We start from the raw sequence: 14,014 nt of genomic DNA, 5'->3' as shown, positions 1-14,014 counted from the left end.
CGCGGGGCACCTTCTGTTCTGGTGGCCTGAGGGGGTCATTCTGGTGTGTGTATTTAGTACTGTGCTTTGAAAGCCTTATTGTTCTATCTGGAGTTAAATATTATTTTTAGTATTTTTTTCAAAATATATCTGGTGGAATAGCTTAGTTTACCTTCATTTGAGCTACTCTAGCCTGGTTCTTCTTCAGTAGCTATATCCAGTGGCAGCATGTTGCTCTCCAGAGCTTTCTGGGCTTCCTCTAAAGCAGCTGTCCAGGAGCTGCTGGCCTGCCTTTCACAGCTGTGGAGACAGCAGTCAGGCTGGTGTGATGGCCACTCGTGAGAAGGGTCCTGAAGGAGCTGGGTGGGCTTCAGGGAGCGGTGGCGTTGTGTTTCCTGTTGGTCTCACTTCTCATGCTGGCACCAGGCATGGTTTGCCTGTTTGACCCATAGACCTCTTTTATTTATTTATTTTTGGGGGAGGGTAGGAAAATTCAGGACTTCTTACGTATGAACATATGAGTATAGCAATTAACATTTTATAAACATATTTTTCCTAACTAAAGTGAAGTTTTGGTCGTCTTATGTTTTAAAGGGGTGAGTATTTGGAAACAATTTAGCAGGGCACCTTTAAACCATTATTAAGCTTTCAAAGGGTCCAGACAAAAGAGGACTACATAGCTGGTAATTGCTATTTTCCCTTCTGATTAACAGAAGCGGTATGTCATCATACCCGCATTTCTCTCCAGTTTAAAAAAAAAAAAGTATCTAGGGATAATGTGAGCCTCTGGGGAAGTGCTGTGGGGAGATTCTCTGGTGAATACCATAGTTCTGTGGGGCCTCCATTGAACTGGGCTGGGAAATAGGAAGCAATGACATTAAGGAAATGCGCTCGGGAACTCATGATGTGTATTAACCTAATGTTCACTGTGTTTCTTGTGTCCTTTGGAAAATGCTCGTGATTAATGAGCTGAGGAAGAGGATTTTGTTGAGTTTTTCTTTCCTTTTTTTTTTTTTTTTTTTTAAGGTCCTTGGCCTCATGAAGTGCAACAATAGCAGTGTGGTGGCTATCATTTTCCCCTAAAAAAGACCACACAATTCTAATTTTCAAATACATGAAATGATAAAATTATTCTGGTAAAATTTTTATAGAAAAGTATAATTATAATCTCCTTTATTAGTAAATCTTTACTTATCCTGAACATTGAGATAATTATTTGAAAAGAGATCTACTTCCTGCCTTCTGCAGATTTTTATTTTAAGTGAATGCTGGTTTGTTGGTAGGTATGACCTCAGCTGCAGTAGATAGAGCAGAGAGAGTACACTCTTACATTTTTAAAAATATGGTGCCACTTACTTGGTCACTGCCACACAGATGTCCTATTATGACCCCCCCGCCTTTTATGAACCGCAAGTTAATTTATATACATAGTTTGCTGCAGGAGTTCATTCCCAGCTTCTTTGAAGTACTGAATCACACTGCAGAGCACTGGCCTGCCCTCAAGGTGCTGCTTTTCCTTCTAGATGGTACCATTTTTGGGTCCCCATTCCTCCATGCAGGGAGCCTGGCTGTGGGACAGGTATCTATCCTCTCTGCTCCTCTGCGAAAACTCCCAGCTTTGAACCTTGTGTCCTCAGAAGGTGGTTTTGTGCTCATACGGATTCCTGGATCATTGCCCCTCATGCCTCAGAATCTTCCAGCATTGAGCTCACTGCTAGTGTCTCCATGCTGCATCTGTCCATGTTCTTGGAAAACCAAACCTCACTTGGACCATCCTTCAACACCTCAGCCTCTCAGCCTCTCCACCACCTCTTCCCTCAGGAGTTTGTCTTCCTTCTCTCAGCTACCTGCACCCATGACATTTCCAGGACCAAATTGTCTGGCCACCACCCCTGATTCTCACCTCATTTCCTCTGCTCCCCATGCCCAACAGCTCTTTGATTACTCTGAGACTTAAATTGGTCTTAGCACTTTCCACTTACCATCCTATCCTGCCAAGGGATAACAATGTCAGTTTTCTCTTCACCCAGCTTCAAGTCCCTTGTTCAGTCCGCATTATTGCCTTACACAAACCTGTAATTCCCTTTGCTTTCTTCCTCCAGTGTCTTCCTCTGGCAGACCCTAGCTCTGGTTCTATGTAATTCTCCACCTCCTGCTTTGAGTGGCTAATATGGCTAGAAAAAAACTCAATGAAGTAACTGGTCTCACTTTATTTTTTTTCTTTATTTTTTTGTAACTGGTCTCACTTTAAATTCATGACTGTTCATCTCAAGTGAGCCCTCTCTCTGTACACTGGCCCATCTAGCGTATTTTCCTAATTTACACACCTTCATGCGTACTAGAAGAAGAAATGTATCAAATGTATTAATGTATCAAATGTATTAATGTATAAATGTATCAAATGTATTAAAATTGGTAAATCAATGAAACATTCAGGAGGAATTTTTAAAAATTAAGCTGGAAGCACTCCTGGGTATTTACCCCAAAGATACAGATGTCGTGAAAAGAAGGGCCATCTGTACCCCAATGTTTATAGCAGCAATGGCCACGGTCGCCAAACTATGGAAAGAACCAAGATGCCCTTCAACGGATGAATGGATAAGGAAGATGTGGTCCATATATACTATGGAGTATTATGCCTCCATCAGAAAGGATGAATACCCAGCTTTTGTAGCAACATGGATGGGACTGGAAGAGATTATGCTGAGTGAAATAAGTCAAGCAGAGAGAGTCAGTTATCATATGGTTTCACTTATTTGTGGAGCATAACAAATATCATGGAGGACATGGGGAGTTAGAGAGGAGAAGGGAGTTGGGGTAAATTGGAAGGGGAGGTGAATCAGGAGAGACTATGGACTCTGAGAAACAATCTGAGAGGTTTGAAGTGGCGGGGGTGTGGGAAGTTGGGGTACCAGGTGGTGGGTATTATAGAGGGCACGGATTGCATGGAGCACTGGGTGTGGTGCAAAAATAATGAATACTGTTTTTCTGAAAATAAATTAATTAAAAAAATAAGCTGGAAGCATAAGGAAGAGAATAAGTTAAAAGAATCCCATAATTTCACTGTCTAGATAACCCTTCTTGACATTAAAAAAGAAAAAACACTAATGCACATATATGCCTAGAAAGTTCCAACAGTGCAGAAGGGCAGAAAATGAAATGTAAAAGCCCATCTCCTAGGCTAGCATTCTGTCTTCCTAAAGGAAACCTCTGCTGGTGGTTTCTTGTCATTCTTGCTCGAAAATTTTTGTCCTCATCTGTGTTTGTGTATTATCTATATTTAAAAAATATACACAGGAAAGATCATAGTATAAACACTGTGCTGTGCCTTCTTTCTTTTTTTTTTTTTTTTAAAGATTTTATTTATTTATTTGTCAGAGAGAGAGGGAGAGAGCAAGCACAGGCGGACAGAATGGCAGGCAGAGGCAGAGGGAGAAGCAGGCTCCCCGCCGAGCAAGGAGCCTGATGAGGGACTCCATCCCAGGACGCTGGGATCATGACCTGAGCCGAAGGCAGCTGCTTAACCAACTGAGCCACCCAGGCGTCCCTGTGCCTTCTTTCTTTACTAAGTAATCCATAGACCTTTAAATAGATCTAAATAGATTTAAATAGATTTAAGTCAAAAGACATCTTTCTCTGAATATTTTATTCAACATCATATTTACTCGGCCAAAGTTATGTGCCCATTTTGGAATTTTGTGAAATTATTTCAACCAAATTATTATGACAGGCTTATGTTGCCTGTTTAAAATTATTTATTATATTATTTCTTTTTTAGTTTTTTGGTTTTTGTAGTCATAGACTAAAAAAAAAAACAATTTAAAATATCTCATATGTTCAGCTTTCAAAAAGCCTATGTCTTTGAAATTTTGTCTTAAAGGCAATTTGTGCTTATTTATTTAACTTATAAAATATGTACTCATTCAAGAAAATGTAGAAAATTATAGTGAGATTTGAAGGAAAAATTCACCCATACCTCCACCAGTTTCAGAAACAACCCCATTGTTAACATGTTGTTTACTTAGCGTGTTTCAATTCACATATATGCATGTGTGTGTGGAAAACTGTATGTGTAATGTGTATATATATATGTATACACACATATATACATATATGACTTACACTGATATGTGGTTGAGATTATGCTGTGTGTATATGTATAAATAGATTTGTATTCTTTTTTCTATTTAACTTCTTAAAGATTTTATTAGAGAGAGAGAGCAAGCAGGGGGAGGGGCAGAGGGATAGAGGAAGTAAACTCCCTGCTGAACACAGGGAGCCCCATATGGGGCTTGAGCTCACAATCCTGAGATCAAGACCTGAGCTAAGATCAAAAGTTGGATGCTCAACCGACTGAGCAACCCAGGTGCCCCTGGAATGTCTTAGTTCTTTTTTTTTTTTTAAATCATTTTATTTTATTTTTTAAAAAATATTTTATTTATTTATTTGACAGACAGAGATCACAAGCAGGCAGAGAGGCAGGCAGAGAGAGAGGGGGAAGCAGACTCCCTGCTGAGCAGAGAGCCTGATAGGGGGCTCTATTCCAGGACCCTAGGATCATGACCTAAGCCGAAGGCAGAGGCTTTAACCCACTGAGCCACCCAGGCACCCCAGGAATGTCTTAGTTCTTAACTCAAATATGGGTTTAAGGATTTTCTTTCCTTTTATAGTGCAAAAACCTGTACATATGTTCTTTTATATATGTTATATATATACTTGTTTATATTATGAAGTATTTTAAGAGGAACCATTGGACTCATTTTCCCTCCATACTAATTGCTTACTTTTTTTTTTTAATACCACGGTAATCTTATACTTTATTTGGTATTTATTATTATATACAAAATGTTATATATGTATTCTTTTGTGTGCCACAACTCCATTGTGGTGCTTCCACACGCCATCATCATGGCCATGCTGGTTATTATTACTGTTGCATTCAGATCTTTTGTTCACAGAATACCTCTTCTCTGTGTGGCCTTCAGCTGGGGACTGGGAAATTCACACAGGGAGCTCGTAGGCTTGCCTCTAGAACAGTGTTGGGGTTCACTGTGCATGGGGGCACAGGGCTTTGGTTGGGGTGGGGTAGCACATATATAAGAGGGACTAAGAACAATGGTGAACTTTGAAGGCTGTGCTTAAACTGCTGCCTCTCGGTGCTAAGTGCGGTCAAGCGTAGACAAGGCTTGACCTTCCTGGGAAAGGTTTGTTTCACCCAGTTACGTGCATCCATACTAACTTCCAAGGTAGGGAGTAAGTGTAGCATATTGGAAATGGTTATGTATTAATTGGATTATCCTCACTTTTATAGGTTGACCTTTCTGTGCTTTTATTGCTATGGCATTTATTCCAACATTAAATCTCATGGGTGGTGATCTGTGTTTAAAAATGACTATGGTTTACAATGTATATATTATTTCACATGATCCTATTTTAAGGATGATTGTAGTGTTTATAAATTGCCTATGGTATGTAATACCTTCCAGGAATGATTTCAGTAAGAATGATGGGTGCAGTTTTTGGGAAAATATTATCTCTATTTTCTTTCAGAGTTATTTTGAAATCTTCACTTACTAATTTTTATTTTTTACAGAGTCATATTAAATCTGTAGACTCAGGAGAAACTAACATAGATGGAGCTATAGGTGAGTAGACCATGGAACATTTTGCATCTTTGTTTGAGGTACTTTGATATTGTGATTTTGCACATGAAAATAAACATCTGTAATAATTACCTGTATTCCTAGGATTGATGGCATCGGAAGAGTTTATCAAGATCACGTTGTCGGCTTTTGAAGCAATAATACAGTATCCTATTTTGTTGAAAGACTATCGCTCTACGGTCAGTTCTGGCAGCTTGTGAGAAAGATTTTTTTTGTTTGCTTGGTATTCTGTATATAAAGAGAGTAATTTACATATGTTTGGTTTATATATGTTCCTCATATGAAATAACCGTTCAGAAAAGCTGCCCCCTGATGAGATGAACATAGGAAGTGTCTTCCCTCATTGATTTCTGTGGGATTACCGATGCTCATTATTCTGTTTTCCTTCTGGTCCACACCTTATCCCCAGCTTGCTGCTTCTTGCTTCTTTCCTGGTTATTTGTTGTACCCAACTGCATAAACTCTTACAGCAGGGTTTCTCGGTCTTGGCACTGTGAGCATTTGGGGATGGACCGTTCCTTGTTGTGATGGCTGTCCTGGGCATTGTAGGATGTTTCAGAGTGTCCCTGGCCTCTGCCCACTAGATTTGGGTAGCACCCACTGCTTCCCCCTTTAGTGACAAACAGAAAGGTCTTTACTAGTTGCCAGATGTCTTCTGGACTGTGAAATTGCATCCATTTTAGAACCTCTGCCTGAGGGATCCTTAGCTGAGTTGAGCGCTGACTTTAGAGGAGGGAGGAGAGGCTATTTGATTTCATTCTCACCCACAGAAAGCATCAAGAAAAGAAGCCAGGTAAGATGAGTACCCTATCATTTTCCTGTTTTCTCTAATGATTCTAGGGATTGACTGAACTCAGTAAGGCAATTCTAACTTGGGGTCTTTTAAGTGCTGGTAGTCAGTGGTGCCTGGAACTGGAATCATCTAAGGCTCATTTGCTTACATATCTGCCTCCCGCTGGGACTGTTCAGGCACTCTCTCCATCCTCTGTGTGGTCTCTCCAGCAGAGTGACTTCAGGGTGGCCTGAGTTCTTACATGGCATCTAAGGACTTGGAGGACACATGTTTCAAGAGAGTGGGGATAATTATTTTTTGAGGGTAGAAAATTTCTACCAATTCTTTATGGTTGTTTTCTTCTCCTTCTCTATTTCCTCTTTCTCCTCCTCCTCTTTAAAAGTGCCTTAAAACGTGTGTAGTTTAACAAATAGTTGCAAAACCAGTGCTTGAGAAATTGCCACTCTGTTGAAAAACCGTGACTATAGCCCTGAATTCCCCTCAATCAGGATTCCTTTCCTCCTGGGAGAGACTTTCATGGTAATCATTCCCATGTATTCCTTTGTAGGCCTGTGTATGCATCCCTAAACTATATAGATTGGTTTTGCCTGCCTTTATACTGTGTATCAATACTATACATGTTCATTTGTGACCCCCCCCTTTTTTGCTCAGTATTTGTAGGATATCTGTGTTGTTAAGTATCTTTATGGTTTAATTTTTCATTATTGTAATGTTGAAATATGAGTATATGCAGATATCACAATTTACTTATTTTTTTTTCTCGTTAGGCATTAGGCTCTTCCTGGTTTTTGGCATTTACACAAAATATTGCTGTGGAGATTCTTGTTTTTGTATTTTGTACCACATAGCATGCAGTATTTCTAGGATACATATTTTGGAGTGAAATTAGTGGTTATGGAATATTTGCAAACTCATTTTATCTAGAAAATGCTATAGTGTTTTCCAAAGAGATGGTACTAACTTGTATTCACACCAGCACTACAGTACCCAATCCCCACATCCTTCTCAACTCCTGTTATCTCAGGCTTTTTAATGAATGAATATATAGCGATATTTTACCATAGTTTATTTTTTTTTTTTAAAGATTTTATTTATTTATTTGACAGAGAGATCACAAGTAGGCAGAGGCAGGCAGAGAGAGAGAGAGAGAGGAGGAAGCAGGCTCCCTGCTGAGCAGAGAGCCCGATGCGGGACTCGATCCCAGGACCCTGAGATCATGACCTGAGCCGAAGGCAGCGGCTTAACCCACTGAGCCACCCAGGCGCCCTTTACCATAGTTTTAAATGGTAGGATCAAGACTACTAAATGAGGCTGAGTTATTTTTCAAATGTTTATTAGCTACTTGAGAATATTCTTTTATGAAATGCTTGTCCAGATATTTCTGTGATTTTGATTTTGACTGTTGTATCATTTTTCTTTTTTCTTTTTTTAAAGATTTTATTTATTTACTTGACAGAGAGAGATCACAAGTAGGCAGAGAGGCAGGCGGAGAGAGAGAGGAGGAAGCAGACTCCCTGCCGAGCAGAGAGCCCGACGTGGGGCTCGATCCCAGGACTCTGAGATCATGACCTGAGCCGAAGGCAAGGGCTTTAACCTACTGAGCCACCCAGGCGCCCCAGTTGTATCATTTTTCTATAACTTACTGAGAGAAGTGTGAATAAGTCTCCTTTAAGGCTTATGAATTTATTTCTCCTTCTGTAATTCTGTTTTTGTTTTATGTATTTTGAGACCATGTTATTAGGTGCATGAAAATTTAAATTCTGGTGTCATTTTATGAAATTGATCTTTTTTTTTTTGTGAAGTGACTTTTATTTCTAGTAATTCTTTTTGCTGTAAGGCCTATTATGTCTCATTTAATATAATCACACATACTTCCTTTTGCTTAATATTTGTTGATATATATTTTTCATTTTTTCCCTTTCAACAGCTCTCTATACTTGCATTTTAGGTCTTTTTCATAGTAAATACTGTATAGTATTTTTTAAAAATTTAATTTGACCAATATTTAGCTTTTCACTGGAACATGTACTCCATTTACATTTACTGTAGTTGTTAGTATATTGGGCTTCATTGTACCGTCTTCTTTCAGACTTTGTCATTCATATTTCCTCTTTTCTCATCTTTTATTTCTCTCCTTAGTGACTTTTTTTAAAATTTTTTCTCCGTAGGAATGTAGTATTTAGGTACTCCCTGTTCTTTTACTGCTTACTGTAAAATTTACATTATGCGTATTAATTTATTAAAAGCTGAACTTAAAAAAAGCTCTCTTTTCTTTAATTAACATATCAGACCTTTAAGTAAAATACAGGTTATAGGTTTGAGATTGTAAGTTCCCAGGGCAGCCTCCTCAGCAGTTCCCAAGACTGTGAATGTGTGTGGAGGGGTTGGTGACTAGATCACTGGAATGATTTCTGCATTACTCTGAGAGCATAATCCCCCCTCCTCAGTGCCCAGCTGAGGGTAAGAGATGATGCAAAACTGGGTATGCTGGGAAATCCCAAACTTACACCTTTCTCCCTGGCTCTGGTGCGCACGACCCCCCCTCGATAACCCCAATGCCACTGAAGCCTGTGTTTGCATTACTGGTAGGCATCTCTGTGGCACAAGCAGGTATGTGCTCCTGTGGTCTACTCCACTCTTTAGGTAAGACTTTCATTCAAGAAATTGGTCTGAAAGTTCTGCCACTGTCTTTTTCAGATCTCAAATACTTTTAAGATTTTGTTCATTTATATTTTATCTGGCATTGTATACTGTTTTCAGTGAGAGGGTTAATCCAAATAATCATACCTACTATTACCTGAAACTCTGTGATGGTCATTTTCTCAGCAATGATTTCATTGAGTTTTTCATTGAGCTCTTACTTGCTCCAGTGTTGCTTATTGATTCTTTATCCTAGTGAATAATCATTCCATGGAGAATTTGTTAAGATCCAGTATTTACACGTATCTGTACTTACATGTATGTAGGCATTTAATTAGTTTATTACAAGACATGAAATTCCATCATAATAACCACAGCCCATATTATGATAGGAAAGGTACCATTGGGCTTCATAAAAAAATATTTTTTAATGCTATAACCCATGGGAAATCTTCTAATTATCTCTTCCTGAGCATGACTGGAATACATGAAATTGAAGATCCAGCACTCCCAGGAGCATAACATTGTTTCAAATGCTAGCACGTACTGTGTTCAAGGCTGCTGATCAATACTCTATTATATGGAAGTGATTACATGCATTTAATTCTTGATGAGCACAATTGCTTAACTCAGATTCTTCCTAGAGTTTAGACCACTTAGCTCCTCAGAGTTGGAAATCAACAGTGTGGCCTACAGAGCAGTCAGAAATACATAATTATTGGGATTATACAAGGAATTTGTTCCCATTCATGGTGGTTTCAAAAAAAAAATGTTTCTAATAGCAAAGAGAAAAATAAAGATGATTCTTAATTGGAAAATTATGGCAATAATATACATAAATCACCTCAAATATATTTCAGTTTCTTTTACTAAAAAACTAAGCTAAGTCATAATCCCCCCCCCTTGTTTTAAACAAAATCCTGCCCTTTTGTAAATTTTTAAGCTAAAGCCAGGAGGCTAACAAATACTGAGTAGTTTATCTTTAAATCCGATTTTTGGATTAAGAGTTGGTGAGGATGTAGAGCATGGAACTCTCAAAAACTTGTAGTGGGAATGTGAGTTAGTACAGATACTTTGGAAACCGGGTAGTAGCTATTGAAACCAAACATAGTATATACATGAGTCAGCAGTTTCACCTCTAAATGTACATTCAATAGAAATGTGAGCATATGTTCACTAAAATACACATAGAAGGATGCTCATAACTCCAAATGGGAAACTATTCAAATGTCCATCATCAACAGTCTGATGGATAAACAAATTATGGTTTTGTCCTGTGATGGAATACTATGTAGCAAAGAAAGTGAATGATTTATAGTTATACTTAAGAACATGGATAAATCTCACAAAGTTAATACTGAGACAAAGATGGCAAATACAAAATATTATACAGTTGCATTAAATTTGAGAACAGGTTTGTCTATTACAAGCTAGGATAGTGGTTATTCCTGGGGCAGGTGGTGGCTGGAAGGGGCTACAAGGAGACTTTGCAATGTACTTGTAAAGTCTTATTTTGATCCAGGTGCAGGTGCAGACATGAGTGTGTTCATCTTGTGAAAGTTAGCTGAGACATATGCCTAGGATTAGTGTACCTTTCTGTATGTATGTTATGCTGAAATTTAAAAAGGTTGTATAAATATAAAATTTTTTCCATAAATAAGTTAAAAAGTGTTTATATCTTCGTTAAATATAATACTTTTTTTTTTTTTGGCAAAGTAACTGATATGAATGAGCATATCTATTAATCAATCACCGGTATGGACTTGTATTCTATAGTAGTTTCCTATCGTTTCTGTAATAAATTATCAAAACTTTAGTGGCTTAAAACAACACAAATTTATTTTAGGGTTTTGGAGGTCAGAAGTACAAAATGGGTACAAAAGGGGTCTGTGAGGTTAAAATACCTGTGTCAGCATACCTGTGCTCCTTTTGGAAGCAATAAGGGAAAAATTCTTTTTCCTTGTCTTTTCCAGCTTCCAGGGGCTATCTGTATTCCTTGGCTTATGGTACCTTCTTCTGTCTTCAAAGGTGGCAGTGTAACACCTTCAGATCTCTCTCTCTGACATCTGCTTCCCCCACTCCCCCCACCCTAGAGAGAACCTTGAGCAGGCTCTATGCCTGGTAAGGAGCCTGATGCTGGGCTCGATCTCACAACCCTGAGCCAAAACCAGGAGTCGGATGCTTAACTAACTGAGCCACCCAGGTGCCCCACTGACCTCTGCTTTTGTTGACACACCTCCTCTCACTCTGACTCACATCTCTTAAAAGGAGGTCTTGTTTTTACGTTCAGCCCACTTGTCTGATCCAGGATAAACACCTCATCTCGAGATCCTTGATGGAATCATATCGACAAAATCACGTTTGCTGTGTAAGATAAGGAATTACTAGGTTTCAGAGATAAGGATGGTGGACATCTTTCTGTCTGCCATCATTCTGTGTACCACCAATTCCTATTTTTATCAGCAGCTTCATTGCTAGATTTATTCTGGTGCTAAAATTACACCAGATTTGGCCAACATAAGCCTTTCAAGTTGGCTCCTGTGTCCTTGTGACATACCCCATCACTTTTTGAGTGATTTTTTCCCCCTAACTTTCTGGCACAACAAGATCTTCTTGCTTCAGCTTCTAGCTTCTAGCCTTGGCTCAGTCATTTCTCAGTCAATTCTCTGAGGAGCCTGGCTCCTTTTCAAGGGAGGTGGCATTAGTTAGGGCCCCAAGTGTGCTCTTCCTTCCTAGGATGTCTTGGATTCTAGGAAATGTGTACATAAAACAGAGCTAGGAAGTGGATACATGTATATACACATGGGAACACTCAGGGCACAATCATATGCATGCTTGCATATGCCTGTACCTACGCACACACACGTGTACATGTATTTTGAATCACGAGTTCACATTAAAACCTTCAAATCCAGGGCGCCTGGGTGGCTCAGTGGGTTAAGCCGTTGCCTTTGGCTCAGGTCATGATCTCAGGGTCCTGGGATCGAGTCCCGCATCGGGCTCTCTGCTCAGCAGGGAGCCTGCTTCCTCCTCTCTCTCTCTCTCTGCCTGCCTCTTTGCCTACTTGTGATGTCTCTCTGTCAAATAAATAAATAAAATCTTAAAAAAAAAAAAAACACCTTCAAATCCAGTCCTTGTCCACATGGTCCTTTTTTGCCTTTCTCCATTTCATATTTATGTGTCCCTTCTTTCCGTTGTAAAAATTCTGGCTTCCAGCAACATCATATTCTCTCATTTGCTTAATTGTGTAAGGCATCTGAAATTGTTATAGAATTGCTTTACCCTCACCAATACAAAAACAAACAACGAAATCAGGGAATCAGGGAGGGAATTCTTCCCTCTTCTCTGCCTCCCAGATGTAACCCAAGCAAGACGGGGGCTGCATACTCAATGCTGTGTTCATAAGGCACTGGGGTTGGTTCCTTTCCTCTCCTTTCCATGTCATTATCATACTGATCTGAAATGCAGTTGATTTGTTTTTAGTTTGATTTCAATTGTAGGTTTTCTTTTCTCCTTCCTATCCTTTTTGATTTTATTTTTTGAATACATATAAGATTAACATGCTTCCAAAATCCAAAGCCATAGAAACAGATGTATTCAGAGCAGTGTCACTTCCTTCCCCTGGACATAGATCTCTTCTACCCTGTCATGGCTCCAGCACATCTTGCCTACTCTTACAGGTAGCTGGCCTCATTGTTTTTGGTTTCTCCTTCAGTGTTTCTTTTTGGTGAAGAGAATAGATGTCTTACTTCTGCCTCTTTCTTGTATAAAAGGCAACACACTCTACTCTTTTGCACTTTGCTTTTTTGTTTCATAATGGATGTTGGAAATTACTCCATTTCAGTTCCTAGAACTCTGTTTCTTCATCAGAGCAGTATAGTACTCCATGGTGTGTATATGGATCGTAGGTTATTCAATCCATCTCCTGTGTTGGGACATGTAGTATCTAATGTTTTTCAGTTATAAACAAATAGCCTCATGCTTATGCAGTTTCCCATTGCTGGAGGTGTATCTTCAGGGCCCATTTTCCGAACGGTGCTTGTGGGATCAAAGGATAAATGCCTAGGGTTTACTGTTTTGCTTCTTCTCGAGTAGTATATGAGAGTTCCTGTGTCTCCCAGTCCTGGTATTGCCAAGAGCAAATGCCAGTCTTCTGAAATTCTGCCCCCTCTTGTGCCTTGGGAATTTCTTAACATCTTTTTAGGTATTTAATATTATAAAGAAGATTTAAGCAAGTTCTGGCTAGTTTTCGTAGTTGTTCTCCTCAAAAGGGGTGTTCTGTGTGACCCACACTGCCATTAGCAGAGGTGGAATTCATCTCTTAGCCATGTGTTCCCTGTATGTCTGATGTTACTTTGTGAGGAGGAAAGGGGACTGGAAGTTGGTGTGAACATGTTAATTACTGTGCTGTCAGAGATACCAGTTTTCCAAGGCCTGCTGCAATGAAGGAAGTGGTGAGTAATTTTCAAATGTAGGATAAGAATTTTAATCGAGTATCTAGAATAGTAAAACTTGACTTTTCAAATGATATACTTTCATCTACAAAATTTAAAAAAAAGGAAAAACACCCCTCTACAGAAATAACAGTGTAAAGTTTACTTTCACCATAAATGATTATTTCAGAAATATACTTTCCATAGGTGAAATTGTTGCTTTTTCTCTGTGAAAAGAAGAAAATTTGAGTATGGTTACATTTCTCTTTACAGTTTAAAACTGCTAAGCTTCATGTTCATCATTTTTTAAAATGGAAAATAAGTCTCTTAAATGATAAAGTATCGTTTCGGATATCATTGGCTTTAAGAACAACTGGAGTAAGGGTTTGCCGTGGGAGTGTTATTTACATATTTCAGTGCCTTTGTGATTGTTGAGCTTACATGTCCCAGAGCTGTCGGTAGCATCTCTAAGTCATAGGCATTCATTTCTTTTGGGACACTGAGGA

The 14,014-nt window shown here is 39.0% G+C and overlaps 1 protein-coding gene across 2 annotated transcripts in view; it reads left to right on the top strand.

Annotated features, from left to right (window-relative positions):
* ULK4 (unc-51 like kinase 4) overlaps nt 1-14,014 on the top strand; it is a 628,848-nt gene that overhangs the window by 216,751 nt on the left and 398,083 nt on the right. For both annotated transcript variants that reach the window (XM_032312841.1, XM_032312747.1), the window contains exons 26-27: nt 5,573-5,624; nt 5,727-5,821. In XM_032312841.1, the coding sequence (XP_032168732.1) occupies nt 5,573-5,624; nt 5,727-5,821 (147 nt within the window). The remainder of the gene's footprint in view (nt 1-5,572; nt 5,625-5,726; nt 5,822-14,014) is intronic.

Source organism: Mustela erminea, chromosome 1 (assembly GCF_009829155.1).
Source record: "Mustela erminea isolate mMusErm1 chromosome 1, mMusErm1.Pri, whole genome shotgun sequence".
Taxonomy (NCBI): Eukaryota; Metazoa; Chordata; class Mammalia; order Carnivora; family Mustelidae; genus Mustela; species Mustela erminea.
Note: the sequence above shows the minus strand (reverse complement) of the source record. Positions and strands in the feature narration are given on the sequence as shown.